At 42.0% G+C, this 22640-nt stretch overlaps 1 protein-coding gene across 3 annotated transcripts in view; it reads right to left on the minus strand.

The window, feature by feature from the left end:
- The window catches only part of JARID2 (jumonji and AT-rich interaction domain containing 2), a 245285-nt gene that overhangs the window by 59655 nt on the left and 162990 nt on the right, over window positions 1-22640 (minus strand). For all 3 annotated transcript variants that reach the window (XM_054591874.1, XM_054591876.1, XM_054591875.1), the window contains one exon: window positions 2311-2480. In XM_054591874.1, the coding sequence (XP_054447849.1) occupies window positions 2311-2480 (170 nt within the window). The remainder of the gene's footprint in view (window positions 1-2310; window positions 2481-22640) is intronic.

Here is a 22640-nt window from a genome sequence, read left to right on the forward strand (position 1 = left end):
AAAGATACTAATTATGCCTCTGGCAAGAGACAAGTGGACCCCCCTTCAAAGCAGCTATTGGAAGATAAATACACTGCGAGCAAACACTTCAGGCCCTGCTGCACTCTACTATTTACATTCCCCTTCCCTTTAGAAATTTTAGGTCATGATAGGAGAGAGCCTCGCCAAACTTAGCCAAAAGGTCTCTGAGTACCTTAAAACAGATTTTTAAAAAATCTCTAGAGCTTTATAATTCTTGAACGACTGACTGGCTCATGTGTTTACACGAATCGCAGTTTTATAAAGGGTGCGGGTGGGGGGCGGGGGGTTTCCCCCACCCAAGGATACGCTGAAGATACTGAAAGGAGTTGTGGAGAGATGACCCGGTCTTGGGCCAGCCCGGCGTCCTTCCCAACATCTTTCCTGTTGTTTCAAGGTTTATTCTCTTCCATATTCCAAATTAGTGCTAAGATGATTAAAGGTAGTAATTGGGGACTGCGGAAAAGAATGACCTGTAATCCTTGGCAACAAATATCACTTCCAGATTTTTTATTTGATTCCGATAAAGTGAGCTTATTAAAAACTGCCTTCTTTACCCCTAACATTGCCCACTGTCACCCAAGGGTAATGGACTGACTGGACTCCTTCAAGCTGAACATTAAGTCTGGAGCCCTGACAAGCTCCATTTGGTTTGCAATCCACACCAAAAAGGAAAAAGCACAATTAGAATGCAGGTATTATAGTGGTAATCGGACTCCCAGCTGTCAGTTTCTCCTGAAAAAGACTTCAGAGGACTTAAGTGAAGACAGGTATCATCAGCAGTTGACATCAAAAAAGTGAGAAATACATCTAAATATAAATACAAATTAGATAAATGATAAGACATCTACAAAATGGAACGACTATTCATGTGATACTGGAAATTTATGTGATACTGGAAAATCAGAGCACAAACATAAAAATACAAAGCAATTCCATTTCAGGGGAGTGACTCGAGGGGAGAAACCCCCCAAAATTGAATTTATTTATACAAACACTGTGTATTTATTCTTACATGTCTAAACTTCAGTCCCCTTTAAACTGCTCTCCATTTGATGCAATACATTATCAAGGTGTTTTTTCCACTGCACAAAACAGTTCTGAACACATCAATTTTGATGCCTTTTAGTGTTTCTGTCATTTTTTGTATCACCTCTTCCACATCAGCAAAACATTTCCCTCTGAGGACTTTTTTCATCCAGGGAAACAAAAAAAAAGTCCCTCGGGGTAAGGCCAGGTGAATAGGGAGGATGGGGCATGAGGGTGATGCTGTTTTGGGCAAAAAACTGCTCAACACTCAACACAGTATGGGCAGGTATGTTTGTAAATCACGCATCATGAAATGGGCAAATACGTTCAAAAAAGTCTTCCAAAAAATGTTTCACTGAAGCCTAAAAGCCTAATGCAGCCTCTCACAACAACACCAGCTGGTAAACTGATACAGATGGGTTCCTAGAACACATACCTGGCGGTGAAGCCTGTACTACATACAAGGGGCCCACTCTCAAGATAATTCTGGGGTTGGGGGGGGTTCCCCCTCGTATATCATTGTGAATGTCCTAATTTTGTTGGTTATAGATTGTCCTTATTTTTAAACAAATATATACTAATGTGTTAATGAGCAAAGGGGGAATCAGGTGAAAATTTTCTCTCAAGTAGTTTAGGAAAATGTTCTTTGCACTGTACTTAAGTCTTGCTATAACTTACTTCATGTTGTTTTAAAAAAAAAAAAGTACATAAACCTGAACCTCAAGCCAATGATGAACCGCAAAAAGCCTTTCCCTCCTGTTCATCTTCTCTCAACTAACCTCACCAAAGGGACTCTCTCCAAGTTCACGGCTTTCTAAAGCTCCTCTCTAACATTAAGAGTCTCCTGAACCCCTCTGCCAATCTTTTTGTATTCTTCCCTCACAACTGTTAGAAAACTTAGTTCCTGTAGTAAACACTTTCCCAAATACAGACATGAATATCCAAATCCATCTTTTATCACAAAATTTTATACTCACCTGGCACTCTTGTTCATTGCTCCTGCTCAAATATATCGAACAATTATTTCCACTGTTTAACTATACTTAGAAAATAAGAGTCAAATGAAAACAGAAGGAGAAATATAAAGACCCAAGCAGCATTCTCAGTGCAATTTCTCACTTTAAACTCTACCTCAGAGCAGGCTGGGAAACTGAAAGAAGTGTGCAGCAGAGACCGAGCTAACATCTACTGCTGTGTGTGGTGTTACTCCTTTTTCTTTCAGCTAGGCTGTTCCTTCAAAACTGACTGCTAACACGGTCTTACCTCGAAGGCAGAGAAAAGTAAGAAAATCTTCTGTCTTAGGCTTCCTTTTAGAGAGGTCAGAAATTTGAGTAGCTGGAGGGGGTAGCAATGGCTCCACTATCTTTACTGGAGTTGTGCTGGGACTATTCGGCTGAGATTGAGCAAACTTTCTTTGTGCTTGCAGCCTGGGCCTGTAGAAGCAAAAGAAAATTAAAAACAAATTAACCAGAGATCAAAGGATATAGAGCTACGTGCAGCAATAAAATTGTGCAACAAAAGAGGGAAACACCCTATTTCAGGTAAACTCTTTCTCATTAAGGTTCTACATCTCTCACAGGCCTGCTTTAAATGGCAATAAATTTGGTTAAAGGGCCGGGTTTTATACACTGATATAAAATATGCACATGAGCATGCATGTACCAGCACATGCCTATTTACAGACCACTTGTGTGCCTGTGTATTTCAAAACCTGTGTATGGTGTGTGATGACATGAGATTACTGGCTTAGGAACTTTCAATTTAGCCCATAGTGATGAGCAAGTGCAATTCAACCTGCCACAGTCATACAGCCTTCTATTCGCTAACATGATACTGTCATAAATACAAGGTGCCCTTCATACTGTATCCTTATGCCCAGTGCACCTCTGCTGTCCATCCATCACTGACCCCATCTTGTACCCCACTTCTAATCACTTCTGACTCCAATCAGCCACGTAAGTTCACTGCCATAAAGCTTGTATGCAGAAAAAAACAAACAAACATGTATTTTCCTAGTCTATCCAGAACCCTTCCATCCCCACCATATTATGTATTCCTTCTGCCTGCACAGGGTAAACCCAATCCCCTCACTTAGAAATTCAAAAAACTGGCCTTAATCAGTCTGCCTTTCAGGCCTCTTTCTCAGTACAATCCCACCTAGATAATGACTTCCAACTTATCCACTTAGTGTCCACAAACCTCAATTTAGAGTTCCTTAATTGACATCTTTCATTTACAATCTTTTCTTTAATACTTTATTTATTTATTTTTAGAGAAAGGGGAAGGGAAGGAGGAGGGGGGTAGAAGGAGAGGTAGAGAAACACTGGTTGTCTCTCACACGCCCCTAACTGGGGAGCTGGCCAGCAACTCGGGCACGTGCCCTGTCCAGGAATTGAACCAGTGACCTTTCAGTTTGCAGGATGACACCCACCCCACAGAAACAGAACAGTCAGTATCTTAATGTAAGACATACTTTTCTATCAACTTGAATACTAATGAATCTTGGAATGGTTTCTTTCCATCTTTCCTAACACCAAGCTGACATCAGAGCTGATAGTTAATTTCTCTGTCCCTATAAGTATCCTAACATATTTTTCCTTTATGTATAACTAACCTGACATTTATCATAAATTGTCTCATAATAGCTCTTTCTTTGATTGTAAGGCTCTCATCCATAATGGAAGTAGGTACCTCTGAGACCACTTTAAACTGTCTATCCAACCCTGCTCAAGAAACAGTATTTGGCGGGGAGAGGAGGGCAAAAAAAGAACCAAGCAGCAGCCCTACAAGCACAGAGCTTTATCTAGATCTGGTCAGAATCCCAAATTAGACTCAATCATCATGTGGGACTGATAATGCCATTTAGTTCAAGGCCCCTTTGAGTTACTACATAAGAAATAAAAAGAAATCTGATATATTTGTAAAGCATAAGAAAGTGAGTTGTCCCTGAACTATTGTTGGGATTGAAAAATAGTACCTTAGGGGACAGGCAAGATGGCGGAGGAGTGAGTGGAAGTCACACTGACCTCCTCCCAGGACCAACCTGGAATTACAACTAAATTATGGGAAAATCACCTGGAACAAACAATTGAACAATAGCGAGAGGAGCCTTACAACCTCAGACAGACAGAAGAATCAGCTTTAGCACAACCTGGCTGACATTTTGACAAAATGGTTGCAAAAATTTTTATAAGGACTTCCGGCCACAATGGAGGCGTAGGTAGATACACTTTGCCTCCTCATACAACCAAAAGAAGGACAACAAAAAATAACCAGAACTACCAGAAAATCAAACTGTATGGAAGTCAAACCACCAAGGAGCTAAAGAAGAAACATTCATCCAGACTGGCAGGAGGAGCAGAGATGGGCAGCCAGGGAGGAGAGGACGTGTGGCAAGGTGGCAGCTGGAGGACCAGGTGGGCCAGGCGGTCCCACATTTGCGTGCTGATGAACTGGGACGAATAGCTGGGAAGTGAGGCAGACCTCGCAATCTGGAGTTCCAGTGCGGGAAAAGAAAGGTTCAAAATCTCTGGAGGTAAAAACCCGTGGGGGTTGTGGCAGCAGGAGAAACTCCCAGCCTCATAGGAGAGTCCATCGGAGTGACCCACAGGGTCCTACAATGTACACAAACCCACCCACCCAGGAATTAGCACTAGAAGGGCCTAATTTGCTTGTGGGTAATGGAGAAGTGGAGAGCTGAGCAAGCAGCACTGTTCCCTCTCAGACCTCTCCCCCACAGACAGCATCACAACTCAGCGACCAGAGTGGCCCCACCCTAGCAAATACCTAAGGCTCCGCCCATCCCAACATTGCAGGTGTGCTGAGACAAAGAAATATGGCCAAAATGACAGAACAGGTCAAATCTCCCCAAAATAGAAGTGAGCAATGAACAGCCAGCCAGCATATCAGATGCACAGTTCAAAACAATGGTAATCTGGAAGCTCGCTGAATTGGGTGAGTATGGTCACAAAATGGAGGAAAAAGCAAAGGCTATGCGAAGTGAAATAAAGAAAAATATACAGGGAACCAACAGTAAAGGGAAGGAAACCGGGACTCAAATCGATGATCTGGAGCAGAAGGAAGAGATAAACATCCAACCAGAACAGAATGAAGAAATAAGAATTCAAGGAAATGAGACGCTTAGGAACCTCTATACAACACTATACGTCTGTCATCTGAATCATATGGGTGCCAGAAGGAGAAGAGGAAGAGCAAGAAATTGAAAACTTATTGGAAAAAATAATGAAAGAGAACTTCCCCAATCTGGCCAAGGAAATCCTGGACTTCCAGGAAGTCCAGGAAGATCAGAGAGTTCCATAGGAGTTGGACCCAAGGAAGCACACAACAAGGCACATCATAATTACATTACTCAAGGTTAAAGATAAGGAGAGAATCTTAAAAGCAGCAAAAGAAAAGGAGACAGTTACCTACAAAGGTGTTCCCGTAAGACTAAGCTGTTTTCTCAAAGGAAACCTCACAGGCAAGAAGGGGCTGGCAAGAAGTATTCAAAGTCATGAAAGACAAGGACCTACATCTAAGATTACTCTGTCCAGCAGAGCTCTCATTTAGAATGGAAGGGCAGATAAAGTGCTTCCTGGGTAAGGTGAAGTTAAAGGAGTTCATCATCATCAAGCCCTTATTATACGAAATGTTAAAGGGACTTACCTCAGAAAAAGAAGAAGATCAAAAACTATGAACAGTAAAATGACAACAAACTCACAACTATCAACAACTGAACCTAAAAACAAACAAACAAACAAAAAAACTAAGCAACAACTAGAACAGGAACAGAATCACATAAATGGAGATCGGAAGGGAGGGGAGGAAAGGGGGAAGAATGAGGGACAAGGTACAGGGAATAAGAAGCGTGAATAGCAGGTACAAGATAGGCAGGGGGAGGTTAAGAATAGCATAGGAAATGGGAAGCCAAAGAACCTACATGTTTGACCCATGGGCATGAACTAAGGCGGGAGGTGGCGGGGGTTGCAGGGTAGAGGGGAATAAAGGGGAGGAAAAAAATGGGACAACTGTAATAGCATAATCAATAAAATATGTATTTAAAAAAATAGTACCTTAAACTGCTGACACTCAAAATACTTAAAATTTTAAATTAACTTTCTAATATTCAATAAAATACTCAACCACAATTTTCTCCTTTGTAAACAGCAATGCCTTTAAATTTAACCTCCCTTAAGTCCTGACCAGTCTCTACTCTTGTTTCTCCTATCACCCACCAAAAGCACTATGGTACAGATCACATTACCTAGGCAAACTGACATTCGATCAAAGGGAGACAGCATGACCACTATGTACTTACTGGGCAACCTTCAGTCCTTAAAATCTGCAAACATCACAGCTCATTAAAAGCACTTCAGAACCCAGGACAACCAAAATGAAACAGCCATGTTAACAAGGTATGGACAGTAAGCTCAACAAGTTCCACAATTCCCCAAATGTTATAAATGAGAATAAGGAACAAAGAGCTTTTTTGCAACAAACTGACTGCCTGTATATGATGACACAGACCTTAAGTGTTTGCTGAGGAAGCCACTTAGCCCAAAGGAGTGATCTTCAAAGGCGGATAGTGAAAGTTCAGTTTTCGGGGGGAAGGCAGGTGGGATTGTGACTTTAGAGTGGTGCTTCTCAAAGTACCTGAGAAGAGGACCACTTTTGTGTCAACTTTTCCCCTTTAAATTTCTACCTTTTGTGAAAGGATAGTTTTATAATATTTTTTTTATTTGAGACAATCAAACTGGGGGAAGAGGGGGATGAAATTTTAAAAAGATAAATATAAGCCAAAATTTATCATTAGAGTCAACAGATATAAAATCACTCTGTCAAACTGTTTTAAGGTTCTAAAAGGCTCATCTCAATTTCTGTATTTCACTCACTGGCAGCAAGTACAGCCCATACCTAGAACAGCACTGCTTCAAAGGAAGCATAAGACTAGAAAATTCAGCTTCGTTCCAACAGCCTCAGCCCGGCAACACGATGCCGTTTGCAGGTGTACTGACCCCAACAGAACTACCCTCCTCCTCCAACAAAGCTTCTCCTGTCCATCAGCCACCCTTCCCAGTTAAAAGAAAACTGGGTCATTCATTCTACTAAAAACTTTTTTAAATTGGTAATTTTATAGTCTGTACATCTTCATTTAAAGGGACAGAGCTCACACCCTGGGCACTGAAGGATTTTATAGAGATCCCGCCTGCATGGGAGCAGGGTGTTCTGTGTTTATTGCCTTTTCAAAATTCAGCAGCAACAAATGCCACACATTATGAGAAGACGGCACAGCCATAATGAAAAACAAACACAGACGAGGCACGGATGACAGAGTGGGACACGGTGAGATATTTTACAATTTCAGGACTTCAAAGATAAACTGCTCCTACCAGTGTTCAAATAAAAGGCACTTTTTGCCTGATGACTTTCTCAGTGAGACTATGAAAAATAAGGCAATAACAGATTAAAAAGTGGCAGTAAAATAAATTACCCCTCAGAGGAATAAGCCAAGCTCCCAAGTGATTAAGTATTTGTGTGACCCAGAAGAAAGCAGGAACAAAAGAACAAGACAAACCAATATCTTTTTTTAGAGGCCAGAAGAATCTGTACCTACAAAGAGGGCAGGTCTGCGGTTTGGCTTTTCAACCTGCAGTCCCAGGAGGATTACCAAGGTGTTGACTTTGCTTTGCTGGCCCCACACAACAAAAGAGTTTGAATGACACAGTTTGTAGGCCAAATCCATGGAGTAGGCACTTTTAGCCACAAAGATATGTTTGAGGGATAGGTGATTCATTCTAGAATGTCTAATACAAGTAACTTAATGTATATTATCTTAACCAGTTTAAAAAAACAGGGTCGGGTGGGGGAGAGATGTGCCGAAGAGCCAGAACAGCAGCCTCTGGAGATGCTGGGGCTGGAGCTGAGGGCCAGGCAGGCCAGAGCAGACACTGACCACAGGCTGAAGGAGGGGCCGAGGCTCTGGAACACAGGCCCTCAACCTGCCTGCCTCCAGAAGCAAGTGAGGCAGGATGGCCACCCACTGCAGCAACCACTGCACTCGCCCCTACCGGCGGCTGGCTGGCGCATTAACCAGAAAGAACACCTTCCATTCCGTTGTTAGAGAGAAAACATTCTAAAACGAAAATACTGTTTCAACTAAGGAAGTTCAGAGTCCTGAGGGGGAAGAGAGTACGGGTTCCTGGACTCGAAGGAAAAACAGCACATGGGGCCTCCAAAGCCTTTCAGCCTTGAGTTAAGCCAGGATGGCCATTACTGCCCATTGGTCATAATATACACAAATGGCAGAACACAGACAATACAGAGGGTGTTCGCTCCTTGTGCAAATGGCATAAGAATCAGCTAGAGTACAATTCACAGCCACATTTGAAGTTTATTGATCAAGGAAGAAGTGTCCCCTACAGAAACCCCCATCATTCTAGGAACTCTCGTGTATCCTTGGGTCAATGAAACCAATTAAACTCTCAGCAAGCCAAGTTACACAGATCAAGTAAACGTACACCAGCTGAAGAAAAAATGAATAAATATATTTATGTATAAATATATGAAGGGTAACACTTTATTTACAGTGTGTAAGAATGTAGGGTTGGGGGCAGTGGAGGTGAGGGATAGAAGTGATTTCAGATCAAATCACTGCTGTCACTTACCTTCCATGGCATAAATGCCTGCATGTGAATCAGAGGACTAAAAAAAATGCAAAAAGCCAGCTCAGAGAATATAGATGCCATCTGCTATTTCTGCTTGTTTGAGACAAATGCTTAAAAGCAAATGGCCTTAACTTTTGGAGGGATCTTAACATCACCCTCGCTCCACAGATGGAATCAACTCAGAGAAGAGCCACATAGCATGGATGGCAGAACAGGTAAGAGAAGCCAAACCTTGGGTCCCCAGGCCAGAGTTTTCTCTGCCGCACCATGCCGTTTCCCAGTGGGAGGTGAGGCCCACAGCCCTGTCGTGGCCAAAGCCATCTTGGGTACCGATGTTCTAGAAATCCTTGGGTCCAGGAGCCAAATGGCAATTCAAACGTGACCACCCCCCCTCCCCCCACCGCCCAAAAATCAAAATAAAAGTAAAATCAGCTCTACTGGTGCGAATGCCATTTAAGCTAAATTGTCCCAAAAAGGAGTATAAACGTGTTAAAATGAAATGAATGTACTGATCTGATCCCACAGAGTGCCCCTCTTTATAAAAAATGCCCTTGGGGCAGCAGTCAGAGGGGAACTTGCTTATTCAACTCTGCTCTTTCCATCTGGAATGTTGTTCTCCTTTATCTTGCCATGGCTGATACTTATTATCCAAAAGAGGAACATTTCAGGCCTGTTAAATTCTTACAGAGGGCACTTCTTCTGCTTCTCTGTTCAGAATTCCCCTTCTCAGAGACACAAAACCATCCTAAACTAATACATCCCCCATGACCTACAGCTTAACCCCAATTCCATTCCTGACATTCTGTGGTCCCTAAAGAGTAGGCTTTCCTGAAGTCTCCTCTTTATGACCTATTTCTGAGTAGAGTTGTTACCATGTACCAAGGACAAGCCCTCCACAAGTACTGAGAAGGAAGAGCAGAACACTAACTGCTGTACCACTTATCAACCATACAATTCACCATTCATTCTTTAGGAGTTACACAATTAAACACATGAAGGTCTTTGAGCAGAGGGGCAGACTGAATGACAATCTAGAGGTGTCAGGAAGATCTGGATAAATCTGAAACAGACCCAAGAGCAACAAGAGAGGAAAAGACATGGTGTTCTCTGTCACAGGGAAACTTACTGGCTATCCCTGTGTAAGTCTACCCAAAGGTCAGTTGGCATTCAGTTCCCTGAAGAATCAGATTCCCCCAGCCCAATATGCAGGTACAGGAGAGCTGAACTAATAAAGCAGTGTGTATACAAGTTCAGTGAGGGAGGTGGCAGCAGGGCCCGGGACCAGGCCTAGCTATTCCAGTTTTTCTTGCCCTGGTGGTCCAGGGGCTGGAACAGCCGGTCCAAAAGCAACTGGGATCCCCACCTAGCCCAAAGTTACAGGGACTACCACCCACAGAGTAAGAAGCCCTGCTGTGTAGGCAGGTGCCCTTGCTGGAAGAGGAGGCAGAAGTCATCCCTGAAGGGGGCGATGGCTAAGGTGTACCCTGATTGAGGTACAGGAGTTAGCTCAAGGGAGAACTGTGTAGCCACCTTGGCTAACGGGATGAGTCTCCGGCTGCCTGTTGAAGGACTAAGCCCCCCTTTGCCCATCTCTGTGTCTGTCCCAGTTCTGCTGTCCCCTACCCTCCCAAGCTATGGTCTGAGCTAGAGGCAGGGGAAGAGACTGGAGAGAGAGTTTCCTGTGACTAAAGAGAAAGCAGCAAGAAGCCCTACACTGAGGACATGACGTCCAAAGAGTACCACTTTGATTCCTACATTCTCACTTCGGCATCGTGAAGAGATGCTGAAAGATGAGGCGTGCGCCCACTGCAACTCCGTGTTTCAGCACCGGCACCTCTTCTAGGATCCCTTCCACTACCTAAGATACACACAAGAAGGCATTCTTTTTTCCCCCAAGCTGTTTCTCATTTGGGGTTAGTTTAGCATGGCCAACAGCCAAAAAATTATTTTGCTTGATCATTTAAAATTTTTACCCCCCAAAAAATCTTCAAATGTTTCATATTGCCCTGGCCAGGTAACTCGGTTGGTTATAGCACTGTCACAGTACACCAAGGTTGCAGGTTCACTCTCCAGTCAGTATACATACAAGAAGCAACAAATGAATGGGTAAATAAAAAGAACAAATCCCTCTCTCTCTCTCTCTCTCTCTCTCCCTATAAAAATCAATAAAGAAAAATTTCGTATTTATTTAGGTTTTTAAAAAATGTACAGCACCTCTACAGGAACAAAGAAACACACCAAAACAAAGCACTGGTATTATTTTGAAAGTTAGCAAGTAAACTGCAAGGCAACGCTTGTAAGAAAACTCCACTGATTAGCTGACAGCATCCTATACCAAATATTTTTTGTTTTGTAATAATAGCCTCTGTGAGCCCCCTCCTTCCCTCCCCAAATCATGCATTTAGAAGCGTCCCAGGTAGTCCGCCATCAGAAACCTCACAAGAGGGTGGCACTACTCCTCCGGGGTTATCTACAGGATAGAGTTAACCAGCTTATTGCTATCTCTGCACTCAATCTCTAGGGCAGCCCTTAATATGGCACAAAAGCAATTTCTAGGTTAATTAAATTCCATTTCTGTCCAGGGTTTCTGATAGTTTACAAACCTGCAGAAGACACAGTGTATGCGTACAATCTGTATGGGGAGAGCAGGAGCAAGAGGGACTAGGCGATTTAAAGAAATGCCCAGCTGGTCCCTTGTTGGGACGTGTAAGCCAAAACACCATTTTATTAACTCAATTTTCCAATATTAAAACCATAAGCTGATAAATCCAATTATTTAGATTACATCTAAATTCTAAACAAAGAGCAAGGAATGGGTGGGAGGGGAGGGTCTATTCATTCAAAAAGTAAGACACATTGTGCCTCACAAATGCAAAATGACCAGCATGGCTGCGCTCTTTGTGCCGGTGTGGGACCAGGCCCTGAAGCTTTGCCAACTTGCTGAAAGGCCTATTCAAAAAAAATTTCCTGTGTTTCCATCCCCAAAATAATTACCCACTCTATTCTACCCCCAGACACACACACTAAAAACCTGGCAGCTACTCAAAGAAATAAGAGTATGCCCATGTGTAAGCGTGTGCTCAAACACCCTGGAGATTGTGGGGGGTCGGGCAGGGGATATCTCCTACCCAGGGCAAGCTGCCCACCAAATTCAAATGCAAGTGCAGTTGCAGAAAAACCACACAGGTTGTAAACATCCTGTATAGTAAGGAGAAAATAAACACATCCTCAAGTGAACTCAGAGGCTAAACAGAGAACAACTCATACTGAACTCTCCAGCCAGCAGCACTGGCAATAAACTACACCCTGCTCTGCTCATGCCCCACCCTCCCCCATAGCTGTTATAATCTGTTTATCAGGTTGTGAGGATATCACACAATGAGTATCACAGACAGTGAGGTCAGCTGGCCCCATGGGAAGAGTCCTGCACCACAAAATGCCTGCTACATGGTCTTTCTGGAGATCTCACATTGGTTCACGGAGGCCTCATTTCTTGCTTTATATGTAAACAGATGAAATGGGGTTTATGCTAAAAACCTCAAGAGGTTAAATATTTGCAGCACTTGTCTTAATTAGATGACATGGGCATCTATTTTCAGAAGAAGTTTGTTATTAACAGAATTTACCTAAGAGAACTTTTTTTGGTTCAATCCCCTCAAGATGAATCCTTATGAAGGTCTGCTCGGTCACACGGGTAACAAGGGAAAGAACAGTGCATCACAAAACCTGAGCTTTAGTGCAACTAACCTGTAATCTAGGGTAAGTTGGGCATCTATTTACTAATTTTTTTTAAAAAAGGAAGTATAGGGGACTATGAAAAGGAGAAAACTACCTTTCTCTCTAGGTCCAATCTTCTCTGTCTTCATCTATAAAACCCATATATAGTAATTCTTGTAATAACTCCTTTGGATATACGATTTCATAATTCAAAGATAAGACATACCGATCTTTTGCCTGTGCGTAGTGGAAAATCAGAAATTTAGATCGCCAAAATGTCTGTGTTGCTAAGCTACAGATTCCCAGAACCAACTTCCTAATTACACCTTGTCAGGCAAAACAACAAATCTACAACTTCTAGATTTTGAGATAAGTCTACTTTCCCGTCTGGCACTTCAGAAGATGGGGGTGGGAAATTCTTTTAAATCTTCATAAATTTTTTTTAGAGAAGGCACAATTCCAAAAGTTGTCCCTTAATTCCCTTAAACTATTAAATAGTAACAATACTCTCTATACCCTGCTTTCTTAAGACTTAATAGTTCTAATTAAGAATAATTCACTCACCTAGGGAAACACTAACATCCTTCAGAACCCCGAGACATCCTTAGGAACTATAACCTAACTACTGATAAATATATTCATCAGCTCTGTGCAAGAAAAAGCCAGCCCAAGGAGAAGGCGAGCATTGCCTAGGGAAGATACTCCAATTGCTCACAAACACTGCACTACCTTAGAACTCAGGCACTGGAAATCAGGCATCAAAGAGTATGGTGAGCCTTTATTTTTATTCTATTCGGGGGAAAGAATAAGGGGAGAGAAAGGAGGAAAGAGTATCCTACGTCAATGAGATCACTAAATATCTACACTTGTGCAGCATTTTACCAAGCAAAACATTACTGGGGCACACAAATCTCGGGTGGATGGGGAATACCACACAGACAGTATAGTAAGTAATATGTGGCACAGCTTTTGATTCAATTAATTTAAAATTATGCAATTACGGTTTTTTTAAAATTTTCTGCAGCATCTTGCAAAGTCAAAGAACCAAGGCTGCCTAGAAATCATGATTCTGTCATGATCAAGGAAATATCTGACATTGACTTCTTTTGTGTTCTAGAAAGCAACCATGTCAAATTTGAGAGGGATCACCATTAATCAACAATTAGAGCTGCAACAAAGCTCTTTTGTTCTGTCAGTCACAAATGTCACACGTGTTCACGTTTACCACCTATGGATCGCGGCCTGCTTTGCCTCCCCCAGGCGGCACAGCCCTCTTCCTGTCAGGACTCCAACTCCAAACCCAGGATCTAAGAGCCACAATAGCTCTTCTCCACACAGACTGTCAGTTCCAGGTCAATCTTAAGCAAAAACTGTATCTTAAAGCAAGAAGAGAGAGAGAAAAAAGAGAAAAAAAAAAAAGGGGGGGGGGGTGACAAGAGTCAGAAGAACAGTACATGGAAGTTAAGGACCTGGCCAAAGAAATTCCTAATACTTTATTATAGTTACAAGGTGTGAACAAATTATCTAAAGCACATTAAGCTTTAAAGCCTAGAAGAACCAGTTTAAACATTTATCTGCCTTCCCACTCTCCCAAGGTAGGATTGCCAATTTTTAAAAAAAATATTATTCTGACAAAACCCCAGCAGTTTCTCAATCAGGTTACTCAATACCAATTGCAAACTCCCAGAAATCTCAAATCCTGCCAAAGATGATGGTCGGATAAGGAGAGTGAATGATTCTGTCAGGCAAAAGTCATGTTTTACTTCCTTCTTTCAAGAAAAAAAGAAAAATATATAAAGAAATGACATCCTACAGTGAATGCTACACCTCTCCTTCATCAAAAAACAAAACCCAGCACAATCCTCATCCTGTAGCTGAAAGGCTGAGCCTGTAGACTTCCCACCAGAAAGTCTTTGATGAAGCTGCATGGTGGGTCAGATTTTAAGCTCCACCAGCATATGAGAGAGCTAGTCCTGCAGTGACCCGGAGTCAGCTTTGGCTTCTTGTATCCTCTGCCTCCCAGACAGTAAATCTGCTAACAGAGTATCTGCTTGATTTAAAGGGTGACAAATAGAAAAGACATACTGAACAATTTCCCCGCCCACTAGAAATCCCATGCAGTAGTCAACAAGCATCAGTAGATGGCAATAAAGAGTCTTCAGACACCAGGTAGGGGGGGAACGCCACTGAGAACTTCTGACACTCAGATTTATGACAAGCCCCGGCATTAACCAATGTTGAGGACCTGTGCTAAAATCTGATGCCAGCTAAGAAACCAGCCACTGTTTATTTATGGAAAGTAGTACATAAACACTATTAGTAACATCCTTTCATCCCATCAACTCAATTACAACTCAAGTTCCTTGCTTGTGTGGAAATACATAGAAATTCACAATCTGGCATTTGATACACTAAAAAATAAATCTGGGGCAAAAGTCCACAATATGGTTTTCTGAAATACGCCCCCTCCCAAGTGATTTTCACCACCAAGAAAATATAAGAAAAGGCAAAATTAAAGTAATGCACCATGATACGCGTATGTTTTCTTCACTAAGAAGCACAACATACTCATTTTGGGGCTCTGACAGAAATTTATTTAGTGGGTTGAAAGATAATCATGTGCAATTTTCAAGTATGGGGTGTTACTTATATATCAGCAACCAAAATGCTGAGTGAAGCCTTTTTCTGTAATAAAAGGATTCATCCACTACAATTCACATGTTGTCCCTTCCTGAACATTTATAAAAGAGGTCTAGGTTTTTATGACAATTGCCTTAAGATGAAGAAACATGGTCATAATTAAAGAATCTGCTAATAGCTAATGAACATAAAAAGAGCAGTATCTTCCTTTTTACTGTTTGTGCTTCGTGATCCTGGAGTAACAGCACATTCTCCCGCTGGTAAACAGAGCTCATGCGGTACCATCTCAGGCTCCCTGGCCCGGCAGCTCCCATGACTGCTCCAGGGAGGTACGCAGGCCAGCAGCACGGAAAATTAAATAAAAATCAAGGAAAATGTATCAATTCAAAGTAAGCAAAGGGGAATCAAGACATGGAAATCACCTTCCTTTCTAAGGATGCTGAAAGTATTTGAATTTCATCTGACCTTCAAGGTTGCACAGGGTAACTGTCAGGACAGGAAGTAGAAACATCTTTCCAAAGGGCATTCGCTGAATCAAACTAAGCCAAGTAACCTCTTGCACTAGACCAACGAGGGAATGGAGGAGGAGGCAGGGGCAAACTCATACCTTTCAACTCACTCAGGACATTCTACCTCATTTACATTCTTAATAAACCCATCATCCCCCAATTTTTAAGATGCCTCTACACATTGTAATAAAAGTCCTCCCAATTCTCCTTCATCAGCCACTAGACAGTCTGACTCTGCAGCACATAAGCCCACAGGCCTTCTACCTGGCGACAACAGTAGATGACTCACTGAACATCTTTCTGCAGGACATATACATCCAATATAACTGTGCGTGTCTTAAATGAACCCTCAACAAGGTCTGGAGCCAGTGTGTTTTGTGAGTAGACCAAGCTTACATCACAAAATGAAAATTCCTCCAAAAGGGGGAAGTCATGCTCTGTTTGATTCACAGGGGAACTTGTTAACAAATACTTCATCTGTCTTATAGTCATTTAACCAACAAAATCCTAGTAATAAAACCAGTAACTTACTGCTCCTTTCCAGAGTTAAAATATTTGTATTTGCTGGGATGCTACACAAATAGCTCAATGGACGTATTAAGGATCTGAGGAAAACCTATAGTCAAACTCGCAGAGGTGAGAGAGGAGGCAGGGAGAAATCCAAACAAGCCTGCCCTGCACCCAGTGCTGGAGCTGACTGTTAGCCCTTTCCCTCTGAGCGCTGAAGCTCCCTGACAATTTTGGATCCCCATTTAGTTCTGGAAAGCAATACAGAAGTCCAGCTGCTATGCAGGCCTCAAGATAAACACCCAAGCTACTACATGCATCCCTTCAGCAACTCGGAAGGGCTGAAGAACTTCCTGTTCAATTAAGCCCTTCATTAATCCCTACTGTGGAACCCCATTCTCCTCGTCCATAAACAGGAAATTATAAAGCCAAGGTCAGCCTCCTTCAGAACAGCTTATACCCTCCAAAAAAGGTCCTGGATTTGTTCTAGGTGCTGTCACAAAGCTCCAATATTGCGAAGACCTGTGCATTCCCAAAAGAGAGAGAAGGAAGACAAAAAGTAGAGAAAAGAACGCAACAAAGAGAAGAGAACCCAAAAACTCTACATGACTTTATGAAAGATGAAAACAAAGGGGGGGTCGGGGGGGGGAGCCATCCAACAGACAGAAACCTTCAATTGTCAACCACAGTTGTAAACTAGAAGTTTAGAAAGTGACTAACCACCAAAATCTGGGATTTTTTTACGAGCCTCAAACCTAGTTTCAGTGTCTCCCAATTAATTTTCGTGATACTTCCTATAGGTAGGTTGTTTTCCCACGGACCCATTTTCTCCTGTTACAGTGGCCAACCATAATCAGAATAAGCTATTTCAACTGAGTAGCTGAAGCACTCTGTCAGGGAATTAACTTTATGGTTCTTTTCAAACTATGCTGCACCACCAACACCACAAGGCAAGCCACCTCTAAAGAAAAAGGAGAACCCACCAAGGATCACTTTAAGGGAGGGTGCAAAGTAAGGACCACAATGGAGAGGGTGGAACAGTAAGGAAAAATTGTCACATCTTCCCAAATGATCAAAAACAATGATACGTTGAAGAACGTGGAAAAAATACATACTTCCTTCTCTCCTCTGCAATCCACAGATTAACTCAAAGAAACAGAACCTAAGTAGGTGCAAGCTTCCTCACAGCCAACTTCAGCAAAACACTATGCCAGCAAACTGGGAAAATCCGAATCGTGTTCATAAAGATGTGGGTGGCAGGCACAGGGAGCCAGGGGGGCACATAACTACACTCTGTATAATGAGTCTCTTCAATTCCGCCAGCCTAAACATGCCCTAATGGTCTCTGCCTTTGATCAAAGAGGCATCCATCTTTAACTGTGTCAATATGCTGCCAAACACCCCACTCCCAGCCACACATCCGTCCTGGGAAGGGTTGCTAAGGCTCCACCTCCAGCAATTTGTAAATGAGCCTGGAAGGAGAGCATTTCCAGCTGGACATTTACAGCTCCTTCTCCCCTTCTCCATCCCCATCCAAAATACCCTCAGAGAGCAGTTCTAATCACCTAACACCCAAAAAAGCCCCCAACATTGACTCTGAAGACCTATTGGTTTAAAAAATTAGAGTAATTCACTTTCCCAGCTCATTCTGTCAACTGCCCTTGTCCTCAAGCGTATCTTTTTTTCAGCTCGATTTTATCCAATTCAGGTATCAAAGGACGCTTCGTCTGAGATGCATACAGTGTACAGTTGTCTAAATTCACAGGTCCCTGACCCCCAGCAAAATTACTACCTGTACTCTTTTTGGTTATAAATTTTAAAAGCAGATACTACTATAAAATGAGCACTGTAGGTACAACAGGAGGCACCGCTAGGCTCTCGGTGCCACCAGGTAAGTGAGATCTCCCTGCTCTAGACTTCCATGATGTCTCAGTTCTAGGATTAAAAAGGCACCAACAGACTTGAGCTGGAAATCAAAAAACAACATTTCTCAGTGACTGGTCAATAAGCAGTGAAAACTGTAAATGCATTTCACAGACGAGTATGGCAACGACTGAACAGGAAACTAACTCAGAAAACTCAGAATAGCCATCCTCTCCTCATTTAGCTTCTGCTTCAGCAAAGGAGATGACGTGGACAAGCCCAGTAACTACTTTATGCTGCCAAGGGAGACCCCCACAACATAAGCACAAGATAGGGTGCATCTGAAAAAGGAACTGAGGCAGATTCCACCATGTGACTGAGCGAGACAGAAAAGAGACTGCAGAAAACAGGCAAATGAAGGACAGACACGTGTGCCTTAAAGAGATGCACCTGACTCATTAAGATACCTCACACTGTCTTCCCAGTCCAAAGATGGAAACCTTGGGTTTCATGAAGAGCAGTCTAAACCAGTCACAGCAAGATAATGAAATATGACTGAGGCTCCACAAGGGAGTGGATTGAACTTCAGTTTTTGTCACTCCCTGCCAGCCCCTGAAACGACTTCTCTCTGGGACAGAAATAGGCTTGGGAAGGCAATCATTTACCACCAGAGAACTTTCCAGGAAGAAAGGTACAATTTATTCCTTCCTGACCTCCCCTATTCAAAGCAAACAACTACAAAGAAAGATAACCTCACACCCCTTGTGTTTCAATGCTGCTCAGCTCAACAATAAAACAATAAAACCACCCAGCTGGGGGGGCGGGGGAGGGCGTGGCAAGCAGCTAGGCTCCCAGTGGGCCTACGGAGCCTGGGTGGATCCGCGAGGAGTTCAAACCAAAAGCCAGACTTGGAGGCACCACATACTGGGTGAGAAATCACATGCTAGCTCAGGGGAGGACTGGTTCTCCTTTTCCATGAACTGAGCTCATTTTAAGTGAATGTCAAAACAGAACGTAAATATCATATAATAAGAAAAACTATGTGAAAAAAAGCTAAGTGCTGGCAAGGATGTGGAAAGAAGAGAACCCTTATGCACTGCTTGTGGGAAGTAAATTGGTACAGCAACTGTGGAACACAGTATGGAGGTTCCTCAAAAAATCAGAAATAAAATTACCTTATGATCCAGCAATCCTACTTCTGGGTATATAGCCAAAGGAAGGGAAATCCCCTATCTTGAAGAGATACCTGCAACCCATATGTATTGCAGCATTATTTACAATAATAGCAAAGATATTAAAACAATCTAAGAGTCTGTCAGAAGGTAGGTGGCATAAAGAAAATGTGGTGTAAGAAAAGATGAAACTGTGACATGGATCAATCTTGAGAATATCATGGTAAGTGAAATAAGAAAAAAGAAGTCAAGAACTATATGATTTCACTCACATGTGAGATAAAGCAACAAATGGAACTAAGACAAACAAAATCTCATAGACATAAGACAACAGTACGGTGGCTACCAGAGGGAACGGGGTGGGAGGTAGTAAAGGGTAAAGTGGGTCATATATATAGTGATGGAAGATGACAGGACTTTGACCTTCGGTGGTGGGCACCCAATGCAATATACAGACTACTTATCATAGAATTGTACGCTTGAAACCTATATAATTTTATCAATCAATGTCATCTCAATAAACTTATAACTACAATGAAATATTACCCAGCCATAAAAAAGGAAAACCTGCTATTTATGACAACATGGACAGACCTTGAGAGCATGATGTTTACTGAAATAAGTCAGACAAAGAAAGACAAGTACTGTGCGACCTCACTTACACGTGGAATCTTTAAAAAATAAAATAAGCCAAAAACATAGGCACATAAAATAGATTGGTGGCTGCCTCTGTGTGTATTGTCTGAAGGTGGTCAAGGTATAAACTCCCAGTCATAAGAAGGTAAGTTTTGGCCTTGACCAACGTGGCTCAGTTAGTAAGGCATCATCCCGCAAAGCGAAAGGTTGCAGGTTCAATTCCCAGTCAGGTCACATGCCTGGGTTGCAGGTTCAGCCCCCCAACTGAGGCACAACAACCGATGATGTTTCTCACATCGATGTTTCTGTCCCTCCCTTTCTCCCCTCTAAAAGTAAAGAAATAAAATCCTTTTTAAAGAGAAGTTCTGGGGATATAATGTACAGCCCAGTGACTACATTTAACAATACTGTATTATATACTGGAAAGTTGATGAAGAAATTAAATTTTAAAAGTCATTCACCACACACATGCATGCGTGCACACACACACGTAACTATATGAGATGATGGATGTTATCTTACTGTTGCCATCCTATCACAATATATGTACACCAAATCATCAGGTTGTACATGTGGACAAAAAGGGGGTTCTATGAAAAGTGACCTCACAGGGTAACCTGATCATAAATCCCTAATTGGCAGGTCCTGGTGGGTAGTCAAGCCCTAGGCATATACAACTTCTTTGGTAAAAGATTTATATTTGCCTTAAGCAAGCCCTGTCCACTCTTTCTGTGCATCTAGGTTAACACACCTTTGAAATGCCTCTTTTTCAAAGTAACCACCCTAAAGAGAACAAGTAATCTTTTTAACTATCCTAATCCAATCCCTACCTTGCTTTCTCCCATTTTCACGTATCCTTTCTTTCTTTCCCTCCTTAATTCCAAATGCATAAATGAAGCTGCAAAATTCCATTCTCTGGAGGATTTTAGATCTTGCTTCCCAGACACTGTTATCAGTTTGGGCTCAAATAAACTCATAAAAATTCTCTGCAGGTTTGGATGTTTCTTATAGAAATCTTAAACTTTACACAATGTTATATGTTAAGTATACCTCAATAAAGCTGGGAGCGGGAGGGCTAACATTCAAATGTAATCTAACACCCAGGAAGTCTAAACCAGCCAGAATTAAAGATTTTACCTGGTTGTAATTTAAAATGTTTCTTTAAAACAAACCCAAATGTATTTATGGAATAGAAAGCAAAAATGTCATGAATTAAGACACATCACAAGATTTCAAGGAAATGTCCCAACATAGGAAGGCTCTTTCAGAAAGAATACTGTTCCACAGAGTTATCCTTTGGTATCTAGGGGGATTGGTTCTAGGACCTTCGCAGATACCAAAATCCAAGGATGCTCGAGTCCCTTTATATAAATGGGTGGTATTTACATACAACCTATGCACAACCTCCCATATACTTTTTTTTTTAATTTTACAGAGACAGAGGAAGGAAGAGAGAGAAACATCGATTTGTTGTTTCACTTTAAGTCATCTCTAGATTATTTATAATGCAATATAAATGCTAGGTGAATAGTTGTCATGCTGTACTGTTAAAAGTAGTTATTCTTTCCTAAAACAATGGACTAGTTAGTACAAAATACACATAAGCAACAATGTAACATTTTTTCCAAACATCTTCTAACTGCAGTTGGTTGAATTTGTGGCTGCAGAACCAAAGATACGGAGGTCGACTTCAGTAAAGCATCTTCTCTTGCTCCCCTAGAGATGAGGAAACAGCAACTCAAGAAGGATATTTTATGACATGAGCAGAATAACCTACTACTAAATACTACTAAAGGATGTACAATAACATTCTATCAGAGTACTTTCTAAAAGTCCATGGAATTCATGTAAGATATTTGAAACTCTTGGATGAATGCAAGCGTTCATCTTGCAGGCTGGGGTGTGGGTTGGGAGAGCCTTTGTTGTCATGACAATGGTATACCAATGCATTCCCTGCCACACTTAAAACAAACACAGAGAAGAGCTGACCCTATTTTCCCTTGTAAGAATTTTGTGAAACTCTTTCCCCATCAGCTCCTAGAGGGAACTGGCTCCATCCTGATGTCTGTGCAACACCCTTGGGGAGATACTGCCACCTCTAAAAATCCCCACAAGGCTAAAAGAACAGCAAATCATTTGAAAAGATAAGCAACAGAGAAAATGTTCATTAGTATGGAACTGCCCTTCACAGCAAACAAGACCACAGGTAAGAATTCTATGCACCAAAGGACAGCTATAGTCTAATTTAGTATCATCTCTCCTCTGGTCTCAAACAACTGCTTTGTAAACCACAGAAACTGTTAAGCACATAGTGAAAGGCAGAGATAAGACTTACAGAGGTATATGTGTTTTATGAGTAGATTCCCCCACTGGGTATAAATTAAATGAAATCTTGTACAAGTTGGAATGTGTGAAATGGGGGAAAGAATGAGAAGTGCACTGGCACATACATATGTAAATATTCTCAATCCCATTCCATCTCTCTCCCCCCCACACACACACACACCCCTACACACCCCCCACACACCCCCGCTCCCGGAAAGGGCTGTGGGAAAAACTCTTAAGGCCTGTAAGAATCGTAAAAACAGAGATGCGATGGATACTGCATTGTCTGTCAACCAGAATGCCACCCATGAATACTAAGTGTAAGAAAAAAAGGAAATAACTTCAAATACCTTGCAGGGACATACTACTTTTGTGCTCAGGAAAAACAGTGGGGGTTTGGGGAGGGTCGGGGGGACCTGTAGGGTGCGGAGTTTAGGTCCATTTTCCTGGCCAAAAGGGATCATCACCTACTGCTGTTATCTACAGAGAGCTGGGAATAATCTTACAGATATGAAATTAAAACCAACCTATGACACTCTCTTGCAAAAATAATCTGAGAT

This window comes from Pteronotus mesoamericanus, unplaced genomic scaffold, assembly GCF_021234165.1.
Source record: "Pteronotus mesoamericanus isolate MK-2021 breed Mesoamerican mustached bat unplaced genomic scaffold, CSHL_Meso_final scaffold_31, whole genome shotgun sequence".
In the NCBI taxonomy this organism is placed as follows: Eukaryota; Metazoa; Chordata; class Mammalia; order Chiroptera; family Mormoopidae; genus Pteronotus; species Pteronotus mesoamericanus.